The sequence below is a fragment of the Wyeomyia smithii genome, chromosome 2 (assembly GCF_029784165.1).
Source record: "Wyeomyia smithii strain HCP4-BCI-WySm-NY-G18 chromosome 2, ASM2978416v1, whole genome shotgun sequence".
NCBI lineage: Eukaryota > Metazoa > Arthropoda > Insecta > Diptera > Culicidae > Wyeomyia > Wyeomyia smithii.
The window spans coordinates 149,253,396-149,277,216 of record NC_073695.1 but is presented as its reverse complement, the minus strand read 5'-3'; the positions used below and the strand labels follow the sequence as shown (position 1 = coordinate 149,277,216).

The 23,821-nt window shown below is 36.2% G+C and overlaps 2 protein-coding genes across 2 annotated transcripts in view; one reads left to right on the top strand and one right to left on the bottom strand.

Moving 5' to 3' along the window:
* LOC129720061 (NACHT and WD repeat domain-containing protein 2-like) overlaps positions 1 to 20,528 on the bottom strand; it is a 302,766-nt gene extending 282,238 nt beyond the window's left edge. Inside the window, exons 1-2 of the mRNA XM_055671472.1 lie at positions 19,527 to 20,528; positions 12 to 202 (exon numbers count right to left, since the gene is read on the bottom strand). Coding sequence (XP_055527447.1) covers positions 12 to 202; positions 19,527 to 20,528 — 1,193 coding nt within the window. The remainder of the gene's footprint in view (positions 1 to 11; positions 203 to 19,526) is intronic.
* A 745-nt stretch (positions 20,529 to 21,273) lies between these two features.
* On the top strand, positions 21,274 to 22,359 carry LOC129720060 (uncharacterized). The gene has a single exon (XM_055671471.1). It carries the CDS (start codon positions 21,274 to 21,276, stop codon positions 22,357 to 22,359), a length of 1,086 nt encoding a protein of 361 aa, XP_055527446.1.
* Positions 22,360 to 23,821: the final 1,462 nt, after the last annotated feature.

Genomic DNA, 23,821 nt, shown 5'->3' with positions numbered 1-23,821 from the left:
TTTCAAAAAACCGTATTAGTTGCAACTCAGATGATAGGATGTAGGTTGGAATGGGACGGTATCCATATTTCTGGCCCAAAAATACAACAAAATTGGGACCCATTGAGAGGCGTTGACAGTTTTTTATTTCGCGCATGCACAATTCTGTAGTCATGTGATCATCTGTTGCTTCATCTCTTACACCCCATCGCATGTCAACTACCTATTTAAAGAAAAATCTTGTCAGGGGTTTTCAATGTTATGTATTTACATTACTAAACAATAAAAAGAATTATAATAATAATGATTGTACAAGTACAATCTCTCAGCTGGTCGGGAGGTACGGTGCTAGTGATCAGTCCCACAAAAAATGTCCCAGTTTTAATATATTTTTATACTCATTATAGATTTGAAACTTTTCATAATTTTTGAATTTAAAAATAATCATCTGAAAAAGCACTTTTTTAAATCTTTTCCTTTTTATAAAAATTACAAAAGATTACCTGAAACCTGTGCGATCATGGGAAAATAGAAAAAAATAATAATAATTTTTTTGACGTAGGACTATGTCTAACCGCACTATATCGAGATACATTCCGCGAAAACTAAAACCAAGATGTAACGTCGGAATGAAAGATTTCAAACGGTTATACTGATGTAACCACATGATGGATCACAATAACCAATATTTCGTTGGATTGATAAAATGATGGACAATTTTGTGATTCTTCAATTTTCATTATCACTTCATTGTTAAACAGTGAAAATTGAATAAAAGTTTCAAGGTCGAATTTTCACCAACATATGCGAGCACGCCTGGCACAGACTTCATGAATAGACACCAACTGCCTGCTGTGATATCCTGTATAGCAGTGGCAAAAAAAAATTTGACAGAGTCTCTCCGTCCCAATAGGTCAACTTATGTTAGCTTCCATGAGCCTAGACTATTTTGATGTCTTGAAGATGAAGCTTTTTCGGAAAGTTCGTAACCACCTCCACTATCAGACAGTATTACGTTCTGATGTTAACAAATCTGTTAATGTTAATAAAACTGATGTATTGAAGGAGAATATGATTGCACAGGCAACAGTACTGCACCGAGCAATGTATGAAGAGAGCGCTGGTTACTCGTCGTCTATCAGTGCAGAAAAACTCGATATTCATTTTTGTGCAGTCAAGCCAAGTGAAAACTACATTGCCGCTGTTGACGCACAGTGGGGCGTGGAACACAATCGAATTGCCGTTTGACTTATCTTCTTCTTCTTCATCTTGTTTCGTATAGCAGGAAATACCCGAATTCAGTATGATTTTTCGGGTGCTGCAAAATACGCTGCGCCGCCAACAAAATGCGTTGTTTATTTTTGAACTCTGCACTCTGCTTTTCTCATATTTATTGAAATAACTGAATATAGGGTATTTTAAAGACAATAGAAAACCAAAATGCTTCGTACAGATCTTTGAATAGATAGTTAAACGAGCTGTACTGATGATTATATTTCACTAGCTAAATGAATTTAGTTCAATATGATAATAGAAATTGCATCCCGCGGTGGCGGTATAGAGGAAAACCAAGTATGATTCATCTTGATATTAGAGTTCCGACATTGGTATTTGTATTTTTCAATTAAATTTTTTTTTTGAATTAGTGTGACGCAACACCCCGCGAAAACTACCCAATGTTTCGTCACGTTGACATCAAAAGTAAACTGGAACATTAGCCTGCTACAGGGTTTACTTAACACGCAGAAAACACCTTACAATAACATAGCATTCTAGAGCATTCCTATTATGAATCGTTGGCCAAACCGATAAATGGCAAAACATCATTATTATAAATCGTTTAAAATAATAACCAAGCGTCCTAGTTATAAGTCGTCGAACGACCGGTGGCTTACGAAATGTAAATATCCTAACGATCATGCCACTTTATGTTTACTGTAATGGACTTATTCCAAGCACCATTTAGAATATAAGTAAACATGTCCCATCAGCATAGAACGACGGTGTGATGACCTGCTACGACAGCACAAAACGGTATCGCAACCGACGTGTGCAATAAACTGATCGCGCAGTGCGATTCATCCGACTAACAACACTCATCAGTCAATAAGTGATGACATTCCCGGGTCCGGTTGGAAGCCGGACTGAAGAAAGAATTTACCACATGGCGACCTATGACATGGTCAAATCGATCTTCGGAGATTGTGAACAGCAAAGACAACGGCAAATGTTTTGTTCGTGGTGATTTTGGACAGGCCAATTTCAAGATCCAATGGAGCCGTTCCGGAAAGGTGGATGATCACCAAATATCAATTATCTGTTTACGGAAATCTACGCTTATCGACGGTATTATTCAAATACAGAATCAATCGCCTTCTCCAATCATGCAGATTAACACCAGTCCAGTGAATTAGTGAAGCAAATGAAAATACTGCGTTGTACGCTCAGCCTCAGTGAAGCAATAAATAAAAGCATGGCGAAAAACAGTTTGTGTCATCAACAGTGATGGCCGTGCTTTATCGGTTAATTACAGACAAAAAAAAAACATAAAGTGATCATTCATGTTTATTCCGGTGCATTTTCATAAAAGTATAATCTAAGTGAATCGCTTAGTACCATGGAACGGGGTGAAATTATTCAATTTTATAAAAATTTCCAATTAAGTAGCGTCACGTACATTTTTCTCGAAATAGTATAATTTTAAAACAAGTACTGGTATGTGCTCCAGTAAACCTCTATGGCTATTGGTGAAATTTCTATCGTCTACTCCATTAAATAAATTCGATAATTCTATAAGGTACTATGAGGTAAATTGGGGTAAATTGATCACCATTGAAATCCATACATACTTTTGGCAATGTGCTTTTTTTCGATATGCTAAAGATTAATGATGATTTTTAAACTAAAATATATCATTTACAGCTAGTTTGGAAACGAAAATAACGATATTTCAGGTTAAAATTTGTTTAGTTTGGTTCACGAGCTGCTTGTTGCTAAAATTGCTCTTATTTGATCGTCGTTGGACCAATTTCAATTCGGTTTGTTGCAAAAGCTCAAAAACTAGCTCTGAAATTAAAATCTTAGTGGTTTCCTGCGAATTTCTTTTATAGTATAGAATGATCATTGTTGAAAATTAAATTTTTTGAGCTTTTATCAAACTTTACTCACTTCTACAAATTTGACTTAATTAACCCTCAACTAAGATTACTTTAAGTATTTTCAATCGTTTTTTTTTGTTATTTGGAAACTTGTTTGATCAAGTTTGATTGAGTTTTGACTGAGTTAGAAGAATTTTTCGAAAATATGAAAAATTGCAACGGGCATGCAAGGGTTAACTTTGACAGGTATGTGAATCATGCAAAAGTTACGTTTAAGGACACGTTAACATTGCCTAGTGTTGTAAGAGCAATATCTTTTGATTAGTATTTTTTATCACGAATTTTCAGGTGATCAATTTCACCCCACTGATCAATTTCACCCCATTCCACGGTACCAATGTATTTTGCGTATTAAACACAAACTGAATCGTGGTTTCAAATGTCGCCACGAGGCTACTTTATGGACTGTAAGTGGCCTATTCCAATCGATGTGGTTGAAATGATTTTATCAGCTACTTAGTGCAGAACGAACATTCCTACCCACATATATTGCTGCATCGTTCTTTTTTTTTTGGCGCACGAGCAATTCAACATTATACACCAAAATGGTTGGAAAACAACGTATGGTGAAACGATTTAATTAATGCAGCATGAGAAAAATTTTGTCGGCGAACGGACATTAATGTTGTGAAATAATATATATGTATTTTGATCAAATTTGATTTTTGATAAGTATTATTCGGTAATTCCTAAAAGTTGCCATTTAGCAATTTAAAATGGTGCCTGTGGTCAATTGTTAGGGCATTGCATCATTCTGGTTCCAGAGATACTCATTCTGGTTCCAGAGATACTCATAAAAGTATAATCTAAGTGAATCGCTTAGTACCATGGAACGGGGTGAAATTATTCAATTTTTATAAAAATTTCCAATTAAGTAGCGTCACGTACATTTTTGTAGAAATAGTATAATTTTAAAACAAGTATTGGTATGTGCTTCAGTAAACCTCCATGGCTATTGGTGAAATTTCTATCGTCTACTCCATTAAATAAATTCGATAATTCTATAAGGTACTATGAGGTAAATTGGGGTAAATTGATCACCATTGAAATCCATACATGCTTTTGGCAATGTGCTTTTTTTCGATATGCTAAAGATAAATGATGATTTTTAAACTAAAAAATATCATATACAGCTAGTTTGGAAACGAAAATAACGATATTTCAGGTTAAAATTTGTTTAGTTTGGTTCACGAGCTGCTTGTTGCTAAAATTGCTCTTATTTGATCGTCGTTGGACCAATTTCAATTCGGTTTGTTGCAAAAGCTCAAAAACTAGCTCTGAAATTAAAATCTTAGTGGTTTCCTGCGAATTTCTTTTATAGTATAGAATGATCATTGTTGAAAATTAAATTTTTTGAGCTTTTATCAAACTTTACTCACTTCTACAAATTTGACTTAATTAACCCTCAACTAAGATTACTTTAAGTATTTTCAATCGTTTTTTGTTATTTGGAAACTTGTTTGATCAAATTTGATTGAATTTTGACTGAGTTAGAAGAATTTTTCGAAAATATGAAAAATTGCAACGGGCATGCAAGGGTTAACTTTGACAGGTATGTGAATCATGCAAAAATTACGTTGAAGGACACGTTAACATTGCCTAGTGTTGTAAGAGCAATATCTTTTGATTAGTATTTTTTATCACGAATTTTCAGGTGATCAATCTCACCCCACTGATCAATTTCACCCCATTCCACGGTACCTATGTACTTTGCGTATTAAACACAAACTGAATCTACGGGCATGCAAGGGTTAACTTTGACAGGTATGTGAATCATGCAAAAGTTACGTTTAAGGACACGTTAACATTGCCGAGTGTTGTAAGAGCAATATCTTTTGATTAGTATTTTTTATCACGAATTTTCAGGTGATCAATTTCACCCCACTGATCAATTTCACCCCATTCCACGGTACCTATGTACTTTGCGTATTAAACACAAACTGAATCGTGGTTTCAAATGTCGCCACGAGGCTACTCTATGGACTGTAAGTGGCCTATTCCAATCGATGTGGTTGAAATGATTTTATCAGCTACTTAGTGCAGAACGAACATTCCTACCCACATATATTGCTGCATCGTTCTTTTTTTTTTGGCGCACGAGCAATTCAACATTATACACCAAAATGGTTGGAAAACAACGTATGGTGAAACGATTTAATTAATGCAGCATGAGAAAAATTTTGTCGGCGAACGGACATTAATGTTGTGAAATAATATATATGTATTTTGATCAAATTTGATTTTTGATAAGTATTATTCGGTAATTCCTAAAAGTTGCCATTTAGCAATTTAAAATGGTGCCTGTGGTCAATTGTTAGGGCATTGCATCATTCTGGTTCCAGAGATACTCATATTGGATGGTAGTTGGTTATTTTAGGCTGTTTTTCACAAACCGAAAGTCACCATCTTGGATTTCAAAAGGTATTCAAGATAATTTCTGGCCTCTGAGCGTCATTTTGGTTGAAGAAACACCCATATTGGGTGTTATTCGATCATTTTCGGCTGTTTACCATGAACCAGAAGTCGCCAACCTAAAATCAAAAATGGGGTCTGAGGTCAATTTTTAGCTTGTTGCAACATTCTGGCTCCGCAGATACTCATGTTGGGTGGTATTTGGTCACTTTGGGCTATATTTTCAGAAACGGAAAGTCATCATTTTGGGCAATCAAGTTGCCTGTGAAATCAATTTCTGTCATCTGGGCGTAATTCTGGTTCCGAAAACATTCAGATTGAATGGTATTTGGTCATTTTCGGCTGTTTGTCAGACACCGGAAGTCACCATCTTAGAATCCAAGATTGTGTCTGTGATCAATTTTTAGCTTCTGTGCATCTTTCTGGTTCCGGAGATGCTCATATTTAATGGGAATCGTCCATTTCAGGCTTTTTTCTAGAAAGCGGAAGTTGCCATCTTACAATTCAAAATGTTGTCTGAAGTCGATTTGTGGCTCCAGTGCATCATAACGATTCCGGAAATGCCCATATTGGGTGGTATTTGGTCGTTTGCCGCTGTTTTTCCGGAACAGGAAGTCGCCATTTTGGATTTAATAGTGGCATTTGGAGACAATTTCTGGTTTTCGAATGTCATACTGGTTGAAAAAACACTTATATTGGGTGGTATTTAGTCATTTTCAGCTGTTTTTCAGAAACCGGAAGTCGCCATCTTAGAATTTAAAATGTTATCTGTGGTCGATTTTAGCTCCTGTGTATCATTCTAGATTCGGATATTATTATATTGGGTGGAAATCGGCCATTTTTGGCTGTTTTCCAGAGAACGGTAGTTGCCATCTTGCAATCCAAAATGTTGTCTGAGGTCGATTATGGAACATATTTTTTACCACTTAAATCATTTATTTATTTATTTATTTATTTCGTCAATCATAGTAGACTACATCTTAAAAACTATTGCTAACATCACAAATATAGTTATGTAATTCAAGTGTTCAATCTTTTTCTAAGAGCATTTCGTGACATCGTTAAATCAATAACTTCACAATATTTATTGAAAAGACTCATCAAACTATTAACTGGCCCGGCCATGGCATATTATGTTCTATAAGAATTTAATGCAAAAATTTTTCGCGTTCTTAATGAGCGTGTAGGAGCATAAAAGTTGAGTTTTCCAAGCAAATTTTCCGAACTTATGCGTTGTGAAACTAAATCGTTGACAAGAGTTACCGAAACAATTTCTCTTCTTTTTTCAAGCGTTTCTATATTATTAAGCATGCAACGCGATTCATAACAAGGGAGAGGAAATTAATTCCAACCTAGTTTTCTTAGTGCATATAACAAAAACTGTTTTTGTACGGATTCGATTCTATTGGAATGGACGTCTTGATAAGGCGACCAAACAACACTACAGTATTCTAAAATAGATCTAACATATGTAACAAAGAGAGTTTTTATAGTGTACGGGTCTACGAAATGAGAACTGAACCTTTTTATAAAACTTAGCATACTGTTGGCTCTATTGATGATCGTATTGTAGTGATCAATGAATGTTAACTTAGAATCCATGATTACTCCTAAATCTCTAATTTGATAACACCTTTCTACAACTTGATGTCCAAGAGTGCAACTGGCATGTTCAGGATTTCTTTTCCTTGTGTATTATATAATATTACATTTTTTTACGTTGAGATCAAGAAAACTTTCTTTACACCAAATGTAGAAAATGTCAACCTCTTGTTGGAATTGTTGGATGTCTGATTTGTGTTTTATTTCCATGTACAGTTTCATGTCATCGGCATATATCAATACTTTGAGACGATTCAACACAAGGGTAACGTCATAAACAAATAAAATGAAGAGCAAAGGGCCTAAATGGGAGCCTTGTGGAACTCCAGATGTCACTTTTACTGGTACAGAAAGGTGTCCCTTAAACCTAACCGTTTGTGTCCTATTCGTCAAAAAAGATTCAATCCATCTAAATAGGCCTGACTCAAATCCCAATTTTTTTAATTTGAACATAAGCATGGAAATATCTACTCTGTCAAAAGCTTTACTAAAATCCGTGTATAGAGTTTCCACGAAGTTGCCTCTGTCCATAGACGCAAGAGAGAAATCAACAAATTCAAGTAAGTTGGTAGCCGTAGACCTTCCTTTGTAAAAGCCATGTTGGTTACACGTTATGCGATTCTTTACCTGATTGAGTATTTTTTGGTTTACGATAGGTTCAAAAAGTTAAGAATACATGATATTATTGCAATGCCACGATAATTTTTGATGTCAGATCTCTTACCTGACTTGAAAATCGGTATGAGAAAAGATTTTTTCCAGACTGATGGAAACTGTCCGGACGTAAGGGATAAGTTGAAAAGCCAAAACAAGGGTTTTACGAAATCAACAGGAATTCTAGACTTTGTCTCAAGAATAAACTGTTAATTTACAAACAAATTTTTAGGCCAGCAATGTTATATGCAGTTCCCATCCGGACAAGTTGTTGCACAACCAGGAAGAAGACACTTCAAAGAATTCAGAATAAACTTTTGAAAATGATTTTGAAGCGTCCTCCCTGGTTTAGCACGAACGAGCTACATAGGCTCACTAATGTAGAAACATTAGAAAATATGTCAAGCCAAATTATCAACAAATTCCGACCAAAATCGTTGCAATCCTCAATTGCAACGATTAGCTCACTTTATAGTCAGTAAGATAGTTTTAAGTTTATTTTAAGTTTTGTTTTATTCCTTTTTTTTTCCTTGGCAAGTAGGTTTAATAATTTTCCTACAATTACATTAACTTAACTGCGAAAGCTAATAACATTCAATAATATGAAATTGCTAACATCACAAATATAGTTATGTAATTAGTATTTTCAATCGTTTTTTGTTATTTGGAAACTTGTTTGATCAAATTTGATTGAGTTTTGACTGAGTTAGAAGAATTTTTCGAAAATATGAAAAATTGCAACGGGCATGCAAGGGTTAACTTTGACAGGTATGTGAATCATGCAAAAATTACGTTGAAGGACACGTTAACATTGCCTAGTGTTGTAAGAGCAATATCTTTTGATTAGTATTTTTTATCACGAATTTTCAGGTGATCAATCTCACCCCACTGATCAATTTCACCCCATTCCACGGTACCTATGTACTTTGCGTATTAAACACAAACTGAATCTACGGGCATGCAAGGGTTAACTTTGACAGGTATGTGAATCATGCAAAAGTTACGTTTAAGGACACGTTAACATTGCCGAGTGTTGTAAGAGCAATATCTTTTGATTAGTATTTTTTATCACGAATTTTCAGGTGATCAATTTCACCCCACTGATCAATTTCACCCCATTCCACGGTACCTATGTACTTTGCGTATTAAACACAAACTGAATCGTGGTTTCAAATGTCGCCACGAGGCTACTCTATGGACTGTAAGTGGCCTATTCCAATCGATGTGGTTGAAATGATTTTATCAGCTACTTAGTGCAGAACGAACATTCCTACCCACATATATTGCTGCATCGTTCTTTTTTTTTTGGCGCACGAGCAATTCAACATTATACACCAAAATGGTTGGAAAACAACGTATGGTGAAACGATTTAATTAATGCAGCATGAGAAAAATTTTGTCGGCGAACGGACATTAATGTTGTGAAATAATATATATGTATTTTGATCAAATTTGATTTTTGATAAGTATTATTCGGTAATTCCTAAAAGTTGCCATTTAGCAATTTAAAATGGTGCCTGTGGTCAATTGTTAAGGCATTGCATCATTCTGGTTCCAGAGATACTCATATTGGATGGTAGTTGGTTATTTTAGGCTGTTTTTCACAAACCGAAAGTCACCATCTTGGATTTCAAAAGGTATTCAAGATAATTTCTGGCCTCTGAGCGTCATTTTGGTTGAAGAAACACCCATATTGGGTGTTATTCGATCATTTTCGGCTGTTTACCATGAACCAGAAGTCGCCAACCTAAAATCAAAAATGGGGTCTGAGGTCAATTTTTAGCTTGTTGCAACATTCTGGCTCCGCAGATACTCATGTTGGGTGGTATTTGGTCACTTTGGGCTATATTTTCAGAAACGGAAAGTCATCATTTTGGGCAATCAAGTTGCCTGTGAAATCAATTTCTGTCATCTGGGCGTAATTCTGGTTCCGAAAACATTCAGATTGAATGGTATTTGGTCATTTTCGGCTGTTTGTCAGACACCGGAAGTCACCATCTTAGAATCCAAGATTGTGTCTGTGATCAATTTTTAGCTTCTGTGCATCTTTCTGGTTCCGGAGATGCTCATATTTAATGGGAATCGTCCATTTCAGGCTTTTTTCTAGAAAGCGGAAGTTGCCATCTTACAATTCAAAATGTTGTCTGAAGTCGATTTGTGGCTCCAGTGCATCATAACGATTCCGGAAATGCCCATATTGGGTGGTATTTGGTCGTTTGCCGCTGTTTTTCCGGAACAGGAAGTCGCCATTTTGGATTTAATAGTGGCATTTGGAGACAATTTCTGGTTTTCGAATGTCATACTGGTTGAAAAAACACTTATATTGGGTGGTATTTAGTCATTTTCAGCTGTTTTTCAGAAACCGGAAGTCGCCATCTTAGAATTTAAAATGTTATCTGTGGTCGATTTTAGCTCCTGTGTATCATTCTAGATTCGGATATTATTATATTGGGTGGAAATCGGCCATTTTTGGCTGTTTTCCAGAGAACGGTAGTTGCCATCTTGCAATCCAAAATGTTGTCTGAGGTCGATTATGGAACATATTTTTTACCACTTAAATCATTTATTTATTTATTTATTTATTTCGTCAATCATAGTAGACTACATCTTAAAAACTATTGCTAACATCACAAATATAGTTATGTAATTCAAGTGTTCAATCTTTTTCTAAGAGCATTTCGTGACATCGTTAAATCAATAACTTCACAATATTTATTGAAAAGACTCATCAAACTATTAACTGGCCCGGCCATGGCATATTATGTTCTATAAGAATTTAATGCAAAAATTTTTCGCGTTCTTAATGAGCGTGTAGGAGCATAAAAGTTGAGTTTTCCAAGCAAATTTTCCGAACTTATGCGTTGTGAAACTAAATCGTTGACAAGAGTTACCGAAACAATTTCTCTTCTTTTTTCAAGCGTTTCTATATTATTAAGCATGCAACGCGATTCATAACAAGGGAGAGGAAATTAATTCCAACCTAGTTTTCTTAGTGCATATAACAAAAACTGTTTTTGTACGGATTCGATTCTATTGGAATGGACGTCTTGATAAGGCGACCAAACAACACTACAGTATTCTAAAATAGATCTAACATATGTAACAAAGAGAGTTTTTATAGTGTACGGGTCTACGAAATGAGAACTGAACCTTTTTATAAAACTTAGCATACTGTTGGCTCTATTGATGATCGTATTGTAGTGATCAATGAATGTTAACTTAGAATCCATGATTACTCCTAAATCTCTAATTTGATAACACCTTTCTACAACTTGATGTCCAAGAGTGCAACTGGCATGTTCAGGATTTCTTTTCCTTGTGTATTATATAATATTACATTTTTTTACGTTGAGATCAAGAAAACTTTCTTTACACCAAATGTAGAAAATGTCAACCTCTTGTTGGAATTGTTGGATGTCTGATTTGTGTTTTATTTCCATGTACAGTTTCATGTCATCGGCATATATCAATACTTTGAGACGATTCAACACAAGGGTAACGTCATAAACAAATAAAATGAAGAGCAAAGGGCCTAAATGGGAGCCTTGTGGAACTCCAGATGTCACTTTTACTGGTACAGAAAGGTGTCCCTTAAACCTAACCGTTTGTGTCCTATTCGTCAAAAAAGATTCAATCCATCTAAATAGGCCTGACTCAAATCCCAATTTTTTTAATTTGAACATAAGCATGGAAATATCTACTCTGTCAAAAGCTTTACTAAAATCCGTGTATAGAGTTTCCACGAAGTTGCCTCTGTCCATAGACGCAAGAGAGAAATCAACAAATTCAAGTAAGTTGGTAGCCGTAGACCTTCCTTTGTAAAAGCCATGTTGGTTACACGTTATGCGATTCTTTACCTGATTGAGTATTTTTTGGTTTACGATAGGTTCAAAAAGTTAAGAATACATGATATTATTGCAATGCCACGATAATTTTTGATGTCAGATCTCTTACCTGACTTGAAAATCGGTATGAGAAAAGATTTTTTCCAGACTGATGGAAACTGTCCGGACGTAAGGGATAAGTTGAAAAGCCAAAACAAGGGTTTTACGAAATCAACAGGAATTCTAGACTTTGTCTCAAGAATAAACTGTTAATTTACAAACAAATTTTTAGGCCAGCAATGTTATATGCAGTTCCCATCCGGACAAGTTGTTGCACAACCAGGAAGAAGACACTTCAAAGAATTCAGAATAAACTTTTGAAAATGATTTTGAAGCGTCCTCCCTGGTTTAGCACGAACGAGCTACATAGGCTCACTAATGTAGAAACATTAGAAAATATGTCAAGCCAAATTATCAACAAATTCCGACCAAAATCGTTGCAATCCTCAATTGCAACGATTAGCTCACTTTATAGTCAGTAAGATAGTTTTAAGTTTATTTTAAGTTTTGTTTTATTCCTTTTTTTTTCCTTGGCAAGTAGGTTTAATAATTTTCCTACAATTACATTAACTTAACTGCGAAAGCTAATAACATTCAATAATATGAAAAAGCGTACAAATACATATATATAATAGTGTTGAAATGTCACCATTTGTGGCAGAACACACAATACTAATTCTGAATAGATGTTAGTACATAAATAAATCATTACAAACATTACGCCCCCCCCCCCCCCCCTATTAAAAAAAAATAAAAAAAAGGGTTTTACGAAGGCAGGGTAAGATTTTTCATAAGAACAAGCGCACCGGTGAGTTGCCATTTGAGTTGCTACTTTCACAACGCTGGCCGCTGCTATTTTGGATAGCAACCGATTTTCGCACCGGTCGTTGCTAATGGGGATTACCAATTCCACTATTTCTTTTTCACACCGGCAGTTGCCAATTTCTGAAGACCGTCACTAGCCAGCGTTGGCAAAATGTTTGTTTGTGATGTATTTCGCATATTTTTTGCGTATCTAGTAATAACCAACCTATCCGTCAGTCAATCTTTTCCGGAATGATCTACGTTCTTTCTGCTTCATAAAATGTTCCCTCCATTTCACGCAACTTTGTTTTAACTTTGTTTCCGTTTTCTCAAGTTATCGAAAACATAATTCTTTTGCAGGTTTTTTTACTTGTGCGTACACGGATTTTTTCATCCTTACATGTTTATTTAAAGTAATTTCGTAAAAGTGGGCACGTCCCGCAACGTTGGCTTAAACGACTATTCTACTGAAAGCTGGCGAACTTTCATTAGTTGTATTCTGTATTCTATGATGTCTTGGTTCCCACAGTTTGCTATTAATATTTGAAAATTTGCCACCAAAAAAAGAAACTTGAATATAGAACGCGGAAATTGTTTTCGAGTATTTGGTTGATTCTAGTGATGAATAAAGTGATTTCGCCAAAAAAATTTCCTTTTACGCGATTAAGAAAAGGGTTTTTGGAAAGATTCGGGGCGGCTCTCAGCCTAGTAAATAGCCAAACATTGACCGCCATACGAAGGAAGGTGCCATCCAGCGTTTTAACAATATTTTCATGGGAAACACCGGTCAATACAGATGACCATTTCCAACGCCGCTTTCGAACGCATCTCAGGTTGTTTTTGAAGATTGAAACAGCGGTAAAGGAGAAATATGGTTTTTTATACAACGACCGAACTGAACGGGAAAATAGTTGGTAATACTCCCGAGCAGATTTGCTTAAACCTTCCAGGTATCTTGAATAATATTGGCCAATATTGTTAGGATTTGCGCTTTCCGCATCGTGTAGGTTGCACACCAAAATGCCAACCAAAATGGTCATTTCAATAAAAACCTATACAAAATGTTTACCTGCCCGAAAAAACACCCTGTGCAAAATTTCAGCTCAATCGGAAACAAAATTGAGTAGTAGTTCACGCCGACACTTGCGTTCTACGACGTGTTTAACAAGCGAGGCAAAACATCTCGTCTTCCGTGGCCGACCAATTGAGTCCGCATTCGAAACACTCATCATCTTCGTAATATTATTTCGAACATTCACTATCGAGCACAAAAAAACAACAGTTTGACATTTCATCAAATAGCAACGATTCGGCTCTGGCATCACTGATTTGCCGGCAACGACTCGGCTCGTTGCTATCGCGTTGCCAAATTGAATAACTCGCTATTACCCGAGGTGGGGATTGCTATTTCCCAAACCAACATAGCAACGCCCGGTGCGGTTGCCGCGTTATGGTGGGAGTTGCCAAACTAGCTTTAGAAACTTCAATTTAGCCACTGGTGGGCTTGCTCTAAGTGAGGGTGGAATTCCATCTAGACCTGGACCTTTTGAAACGTCAATTTTTTTGAGTGTTGCGAGGATTTCTTGAACAGTTATTTGTTTAACAGATACGTTTAACAGATACGTTATTCATTTGTTCATGCAAGTGCGAAAAGTACTCAAAGTCCCTGACTTCGTCGCTTTTTTTATAAACGGTTTGAAAAAAACTCGCAAACTTGTTGCAGATTTGCTTCGAGTCAGTACTGGCAAAGTCTTCATATTGCATGCGAGATGGGAAGTTATTAGACTTCATTTTATCGTTCGCAAATTTTAAAAACTCTTTGGGGTCTGATTTAATGTTATTTTCCACCCTTGTGTTGTAGTTCTCATACGCAATAGATATTTTAGTATTCAGTTCAAAACAAATGTTCAAATATTTGTCCAAATTTCCTTGGTCTTTGAGTTTTTTGTAAGTTTTATGAGCTTTTTGTTTCCTATTTTTTATTTTTTTTATTTCTCTGGTGAACCAACTGGGATCTTTTGAGCTAACCGTTTTCTTTTTTGATTTTGGTACAGTTGAGTCTAAAACACCATACAGTGATGATAAAAAAATTATCAACCGCTTTGTTCATATCTATTTCATTTTTGACGTGGGACTACGTCTTTGTTTTCTATACTGGGATGCATTCTGTAAAATAGGAAACGAAGCTAGCTAATGTTACGTCAGATTTCCAACGATAATAACAGCATAACCACATGATGGATTACAATAACCAATATATTGTTGGATAGATAAAACGTGTAACAATTTTATAATACGCTAGACATCATTATTATTTCCCTGCTCAACGGTGAAAATTGATAAAAAGTTACAAGAAAATTTACGCGAACAACGAACTAATCACACGCGAGCATTCCTAGCACAGACGATGTGAATGGACACCAGCCATTCCCTGTGATATTCTCTGTTTCAATAACAAAAAAAAAGGACAGAGTTTCCCCGTCCCAACAGGTCAATTTAAGTTTGCTTTCATGAACTTAGACTAATTTGAAGTCTCGAAGGAAAAGATCTTTTGAAAAACTTTGAAACAAGCTTTTCACTTGAACAATTTCTAAGCCTGCTGTCAGAGCATAATAAAAACTGATGTCTTGAAAGTAAACATGCTGGTAAAAGCGACAATACCGTACAGTATAGTATACATGTTATGAGAAGCAGAGCGCCGCTGGTCTCTTGTCGTCTATCATTGCAGTGGTACACGACTTCTATTTCCGTGATATCAAGGAAAAACAGCAATGCTGCTGCATTGATAGTGATTAAAAGTTTTTCATATGAATATGGTTAACTTAAAAAAACATAAACTACTCAACAGGAATTGAGCATTTTTGCAACGGTCGTCAGATTTTATTTTGCATTTTATCTTCGATTTTTACTAAATTATCGTGATCGAAAGAGTAGATTTCTGAAAATACAAATTTATAGAAGCTTAGTAGCTAGCGGATGCTTCTGAATATTGTATCGATTCACTAGCAGGCTTTGTTTTGCTCATCTTCATCTTTAAGAGAAAGAGTTTTCTTCCCTCTTAACAACTGCGAGCTTACATTCAATGTGCATCACACCATCTGCTGTAGAGAGAGCGCAGAGTAATAGTTTCTCTGACGAAAAAACGCTCCTAATTTGACAGAGCATCCGCGCACGCAAGAAAAATGAAATAAATTGCTCGGCAACCAACTGAGCATCGCGTTACCGTTCTCATCGCTCTGGGGTGCGGCAAAAACAGTATAAAATCGAACTTTCTGCAGAATACGCACCCATGGTGAGTTGTGAATTTTCCTATAATATTAAATTCGAAAACGGTTGGGATGTGGCTTCAATGTGAACCTAAATGTTTTGATATTTGGCCAACTTCTCTTTTAGTAAAGGAGAAGCTAACGAACTCCCTCTTAAACTGAGAGCAAATGTTTATCCCTAACACGTGTGATAAAGAGTGAAAAGGAACTCTGCGACTGAAATACTCTACGCCTAAATGTGGATAATTACTCACTCTGTGTGAGAGAAAGTCTAGTTCTCCAAGGGGATTAGCAGGTAGAAAAGGAAATTTGGGCAAAAATCAAGAGAACGGAAGAAGCCTGTTTACTAGGATCTATTCAGAATCTTTGTTCATTTCAACATTGTTAGATGATATATTTTTGTTTTCAATTTAACAAATGATATTCTTAAGTATATTAGCTGTCTTCGTGATACAGTAAATGTAATTGTTAGCAAATGAAAAAAACTTGTCAAACTAAAAACAGAAATTAATCATTTCGAACTTTAACTTCCTTGTAATTGTTGATTGTTATGATTTTTCGCTGGAACTTGTTGAAAATTTCGTTTAACATATCTTCTTATGTTTCCCTATGAGTGAACCTATGTAACGGCTTCGACACTACACAATATCGTTAAGTGTAATCGAAGTTCTTCCGAGAGTTGTTCAATATATTTCTTAAAAGAAAATTTAAGTAGAGGCTGCGTATAAAAAATACTTAAACCACAGAACAAACGAATTGTTGCTGTCTGCAGATTCTGTAACTTTTGTAACTAAAAATCCTTCTAATTACAGTGTTTAGTCCCACGTCACCTATCATACAACCCTAGGGCTGTATATCTTGTAGTATTTAGAAGTGATTGCCAGTCGATGTCAGTTAATTTACGATTGATTAGTTCGAAATTTGCTTTAGTGAAGTCATATTCATATTCAGGCTCATGATCAGAAGATCGCGATCTCTCGGTATCAATCATTAGCGAGTACTCAATTGCAGTATGAAATTTTTCATTTTTCCATAGGGGATATTCTGCTTTGTCAACACTAAAATCTTCCGTGCAATTTGTGAATAAAAAGTCTAAAAAACAGTTTTGCTCATTCCGGATTGAGTTTACCTGATTTAATCCAAGTTGACTAAATCCGTCATCCGTCAATCCGTTTCGTTTTCTCCTACTACAGGAAGTAAAAGCGATTCATTATCATCGTTTACAATAAAATCAGCATCATTTTGATTAAAATCTTCATATATATAATTTTTTGAGTTAGTGTTGGACTCATCATTCACTAATTCTACCGTCCACAAAAATTTTCCATATGATTGCTTTTTGGCAAAGTGGGGTGGAAAGTAAACAGATACGAAAATATGGATTTCACCCTTCAACAGAACTTTAACCCACACATCTTCAAATTCGGCATGTTTCTGGGTTATGATTTGCTCAGAATCATGCTGAACCCCAACAGCCACAAGCACTCCTCCACCTGATTTCTTATCAGATAGTGATAAATCACGATCGATCCTGAACACATTTAAGGAACTGTTGAAAACTTCTTCACTTTTAATATCTTCGTTCCAGTTCGTTTCCGTTGATGATTGAGTATGAACATCCACTTATTCTGTTATTAACCCGTAAAGACCCGGGACGGGACTTGTTTTTTGAAAATGCTCGTTCTCAGCACTGGAACGGCCGATTTGGGAAAACTTGGACTTTTATTCAAGGGGAATAGTTGCTCTAAGTTTTGGTAAAGTTGCCACCCCTCTAGGCCCCTCCCCGTTTTTGTGAGACGCAAATATGTCTGTGTTTTTTTTCTAATTTTTCAAACAGATTGAGCAAACACTGGGAATTTTCATACGTATCAATTGCTCCTTGTTTCAAATCATTTCAGGTGGATGAAATATGGTATGTAAGAGTGAATTTTGAAGTTTCCAAATTATTTCAGTACAAAATCACAAAACTACGTATTTTTATAAAAATTCAAACAACAAGACCGTTCTTCAAATTTTAAGCTCTACATTTTGCGGTAAGGTATCCTGAATCCATACGTGATGAAATATTTATTTTAGCATGCAAATATTTTGAGAAAAACGAGTTTAAATTCACTAAAGTACGTATTTTCATGGAAACCTGATTTTCTCAGTCTCCCACAGTAGGTTTCAACTTGGCTCTTCAATTTTCAAGCTCCATATTTCTAGAGTAACGTCTTCTGAATCCAAAGATACTGAAAGATTTATTCTAGCATGCACAGATTTAAAGAAAAATGAGTTTGAATTCACTAAAGTACGAGTTCTTATGAAAATTTGATTTTCTCCAAATCTGTGCATGCTAGAAAAAATCTTTCAACATCTTTGGATTCAGAAGACGTTACTCTAAAAATATAGAGCTTGAAAATTAAAGAGATAAGTTGAAACCTACCGTGGGAGACTGAGAAAATTAGGTTTCCATGAAAATACGTACTTTGGTGAATTTAAACTGGTTTTTCTCAAAATATTTGCATGCTAAAATAAATATTTCATCACGTATGGATTCAGGAGACCTTACCGCAAAAATGTAGAGCTTAAAATTTGAAGAACGGTCTTGTTGTTTGAATTTTTATAAAAATACGTAGTTTTGTGATGTTACACTGAAATAATTTGGAAACTTCAAAATTCGCTATACATACCATATTTCATCCACCTGACATGATTTGAAACAAGGAGCAATTGATACGCATGAAAATTCCCAGTGTTTGCTCAATCTGTTTGAAAAATTAGAAAAAAAACACAGACATATTTGCGTCTCACAAAAACGAGGAGGGGTCCAGAGGGGTGGCACCTTTACTAGAACTTAGAACAACTATTCCCCTTGAATAAAAGTCCAAGTTTTTCCAAATCGGCCGTTCCAGTGCTGAGAACGAGCATTTTCAAAAAATAAGTTCCGTCCCGGGTCTTTACGGGTTAATGTGATTAATTTTGAGTACACTGCGCATCCTGTTGAAATTCTGAGCATAAATCAAAACTTCATCGACTACTGGCGTTGGTTTTTCTTTCTCTGAGCGTCACTGATTTTGGAAACACGAATGCTTACAATAACATCCATCACACGGGAAACTTGTTGATCTAAAATTATTGTTATTGTTATAACTCGGGGGAGGATTTTCGGCTATTCAGTCTATTTAGAGCAGCTAAACGATGTTTCGCTTCTACTATCCGACGTTTCGATGATTTATTTCATCTTTTTCAAGGATTCTGGAATGTTTTACATAAAATTTTTGTTATCTATACATAAATTGCATGTTGTGTTTGACTTACAGAGGCTATATCGTTTGTTGTTAATGTATGTATGCATGTAGTAATATTTGTCCTAATCTGTTTTCCTTTCTAAAATGGCGTCAATTCTAATTATTGTCAAGATATATTATAAATTAAGCTTATTTGGATTATTATTTTAACACTACTCACTATAATTTGTTATAACTTTATTTTCGCTATGTCTGTTTAAACTATTTATTTGTTACCGGGCGAAAAAACGGGTCAGTACGGTTCAATTTGGCTTAAGCGTTCTATTTTAGCGTTGGTTTATCGTTTGCTTTGCTATCTGTACACTGTGTTGGTGTGTGGCAACTATGTTAGCTGATTTGACGTTTATGGATGAATGTATAACAGTTTTATTTAGCTGTGTTTTTAAGTGTGTGTATTACTCCTGCATATATCGAATTGAGTCCCTGTGTGTCTGTACGTTTGTTTATGCTGTTTTCGGTTGTCATAATATGGCATACTTCTAAGTACGGTAGTGACTGTTGTTTTTTATGTTTATCTAGGATTTTGGTGTGGTTCAAGTCGAACCGATGGTTTAACGTTATGCTGTGATTCATTAGTGCGGTTTTCTCCTTCAGTGTGGCTATTTGTGTATCCGTGTAATCAGTGTCAGTGGTGGTGGCTGTTTTTTCTGCTAATAACTTGTCCAGTGCATTGTAGTGTGTTTTATGTCCACTAATTCTCGTTTTTAGTTTGTTTGTTGTCATTCCAATATAGCATGCTTCGCAGTTTATGCAAGGTATGCTGTAGATGACGTTGCTTTGGAAGTCGTTGGTTACGGGATCTTTAACTTTGGTGAAAAGTTTACCTACGGTATTTATGTTATGTGTTGCCAGTCGTATGTTGGGGTATTCTTTTTTCAGGTGCTTGTCTATTTTATGAGACAAGTTCGGTATGTATGTTATAGAGCGGTAAGTATTTTCCAGGTTTTGCGAGTTGTTCGGCAGCGGTTCAGCGATGTTATTGTGTTGTTGTTTCCGGTTTATAAGTCTGCGCCGTAGACCTTTCGGGTAGCTATTGAGATTGAGTCGTTTGTCGATGATTGCATTAATTTCTGCATCTTCCAGGTTTGTAGACAGGCGTTGTACTCTGTTGATGAAATTCGTTGCAACATTGATTTTTTGGTGCAACGGGTGTTGCGAATTGTAGTTGAGGAATCTTCCACTTGCAATAGGTTTCATGTACCATTCTGTTTTAATCTGTTGGTCGTCGGTTCGGATAAGGAGCATATCAAGAAATGGAATACGCTTATCTATTTCTAGCTCGTATGTAAACTGTATGTGCGGGTTGTGGTTATTGAAAATGTCCATAACCTGTTGTATTTTGTCAGGGGAGATCGACATCAATAAATCGTCCACATATTTCCAAATGAATGGTGGTTTAAAATCTAGTATTCGTACTACGGAATCCAGTAGATTTTCCATTACTAGGTCGGCTAGCGCTGGGGACAAAGGGTTCCCCATGGCAGTTCCGAAGATCTGTTGGTAGTGCTGATTATTATAAGGGAAGTAGCTCGAGTCTATACAAAATTCAACTATTTCTAAAAACAAATCCAAGTTAATGTTGGTATTTTGCTTAATTTGATTCCAGTTGTTGATTATGTCGTGCATAACAAGGTCTTTGGGTATTGACGAGAATAGGGATGTTACGTCCAAGGATATTAAAATATATCCTGGAGGCAAGGTCATTTTGTTCAGCAATTCGCAGCACGCGAACGAGTTTTTGATATTGTATTGGCTATGTATCGAACTATGGATTATTTTACTGACGAATTTGGATAATTGATATGATGGGGCTGTCATGTTTGGTACTACCGGGCGTAACGGAAGTCCTGTTTTATGTGCTTTTGGTTGACCATATATTCTGGGGCAAACTGCGTTGTGGATAGATAGTTTTGAAACTGTTTTTCTGTCTATTAATTTAATTGTGAGTAGGCGTTGTACGAAGTTGTTATTCTTTTGTTGGAAACCTGATGTTGGATCACGTGGTACGCGTTGGTATGTATGTTCATTGTCTAGAAGCTGTAGCATTTTAGTTTGGTAATCTTGCATTGGCATAAGTACTGTTTTGTTTCCTTTGTCTGATTTTAATACGTATATGTCCGGGTTGTTTTTTAAAAAATTCTTAACTATTCTTATAGCATTTATATAAAATCTATGGTTATCGTCATTCGGGGAACTATGTTCATTGTGGTGGATATGGTTCAAAATGGAGTTGGTGATTGTGCACCGTGTGCGGTCTTGTATTGTTGTAGTTGAATTTTGTATAGACTCGAGCTACTTCCGTTATAATAATCAGCACTACCAACAGATCTTCGGAACTGCCATGGGGAACCCTTTGTCCCCAGCGCTAGCCGACCTAGTAATGGAAAATCTACTGGATTCCGTAGTACGAATACTAGATTTTAAACCACCATTCATTTGGGAATATGTGGACGATTTATTGATGTCGATCCCCCCTGACAAAATACAACAGGTTATGGACATTTTCAATAACCACAACCCGCACATACAGTTTACATACGAGCTAGAAATAGATAAGCGTATTCCATTTCTTGATATGCTCCTTATCCGAACCGACGACCAACAGATTAAAACAGAATGGTACATGAAACCTATCGCAAGTGGAAGATTCCTCAACTACAATTCGCAACACCCGTTGCACCAAAAAATCAATGTTGCAACGAATTTCATCAACAGAGTACAACGCCTGTCCACAAACCTGGAAGATGCAGAAATTAATGCAATCATCGACAAACGACTCAATCTCAATAGCTACCCGAAAGGTCTACGGCGCAGACTTATAAACCAGAAACAACAACACAATTACATCGCTGAACCGCTGCCGAACAACTCGCAAAACCTGGAAAATACTTACCGCTCTATAACATACATACCGAACTTGTCTCATAAAATAGACAAGCACCTGAAAAAAGAATACCCCAACATACGACTGGCAACACATAACATAAATACCGTAGGTAAACTTTTCACCAAAGTTAAAGATCCCGTAACCAACGACTTCCAAAGCAACGTCATTCACAGCATACCTTGCATAAACTGCGAAGCATGCTATATTGGAATGACAACAAACAAACTAAAAACGAGAATTAGTGGACATAAAACACACTACAATGCACTGGACAAGTTATTAGCAGAAAAAACAGCCACCACCACTGACACTGATTACACGGATACACAAATAGCCACACTGAAGGAGAAAACCGCACTAATGAATCACAGCATAACGTTAAACCATCGGTTCGACTTGAACCACACCAAAATCCTAGATTAACATAAAAAACAACAGTCACTACCGTACTTAGAAGTATGCCATATTATGACAACCGAAAACAGCATAAACAAACGTACAGACACACAGGGACTCAATTCGATATATGCAGGAGTAATACACACACTTAAAAACACAGCTAAATAAAACTGTTATACATTCATCCATAAACGTCAAATCAGCTAACATAGTTGCCACACACCAACACAGTGTACAGATAGCAAAGCAAACGATAAACCAACGCTAAAATAGAACGCTTAATCCATAGTTCGATACATAGCCAATACAATATCAAAAACTCGTTCGCGTGCTGCGAATTGCTGAACAAAATGACCTTGCCTCCAGGATATATTTTAATATCCTTGGACGTAACATCCCTATTCTCGTCAATACCCAAAGACCTTGTTATGCACGACATAATCAACAACTGGAATCAAATTAAGCAAAATACCAACATTAACTTGGATTTGTTTTTAGAAATAGTTGAATTTTGTATAGACTCGAGCTACTTCCGTTATAATAATCAGCACTACCAACAGATCTTCGGAACTGCCATGGGGAACCCTTTGTCCCCAGCGCTAGCCGACCTAGTAATGGAAAATCTACTGGATTCCGTAGTACGAATACTAGATTTTAAACCACCATTCATTTAGGAATATGTGGACGATTTATTGATGTCGATCCCCCCTGACAAAATACAACAGGTTATGGACATTTTCAATAACCACAACCCGCACATACAGTTTACATACGAGCTAGAAATAGATAAGCGTATTCCATTTCTTGATATGCTCCTTATCCGAACCGACGACCAACAGATTAAAACAGAATGGTACATGAAACCTATCGCAAGTGGAAGATTCCTCAACTACAATTCGCAACACCCGTTGCACCAAAAAATCAATGTTGCAACGAATTTCATCAACAGAGTACAACGCCTGTCCACAAACCTGGAAGATGCAGAAATTAATGCAATCATCGACAAACGACTCAATCTCAATAGCTACCCGAAAGGTCTACGGCGCAGACTTATAAACCAGAAACAACAACACAATTACATCGCTGAACCGCTGCCGAACAACTCGCAAAACCTGGAAAATACTTACCGCTCTATAACATACATACCGAACTTGTCTCATAAAATAGACAAGCACCTGAAAAAAGAATACCCCAACATACGACTGGCAACACATAACATAAATACCGTAGGTAAACTTTTCACCAAAGTTAAAGATCCCGTAACCAACGACTTCCAAAGCAACGTCATCCACAGCATACCTTGCATAAACTGCGAAGCATGCTATATTGGAATGACAACAAACAAACTAAAAACGAGAATTAGTGGACATAAAACACACTACAATGCACTGGACAAGTTATTAGCAGAAAAAACAGCCACCACCACTGACACTGATTACACGGATACACAAATAGCCACACTGAAGGAGAAAACCGCACTAATGAA

What these genes read in the sequence shown, in the direction of transcription:
- LOC129720060 (XM_055671471.1), top strand. Translation starts at nt 21,274, where the DNA reads ATGGAGTTGGTGATTGTGCACCGTGTGCGGTCTTGTATTGTTGTAGTT.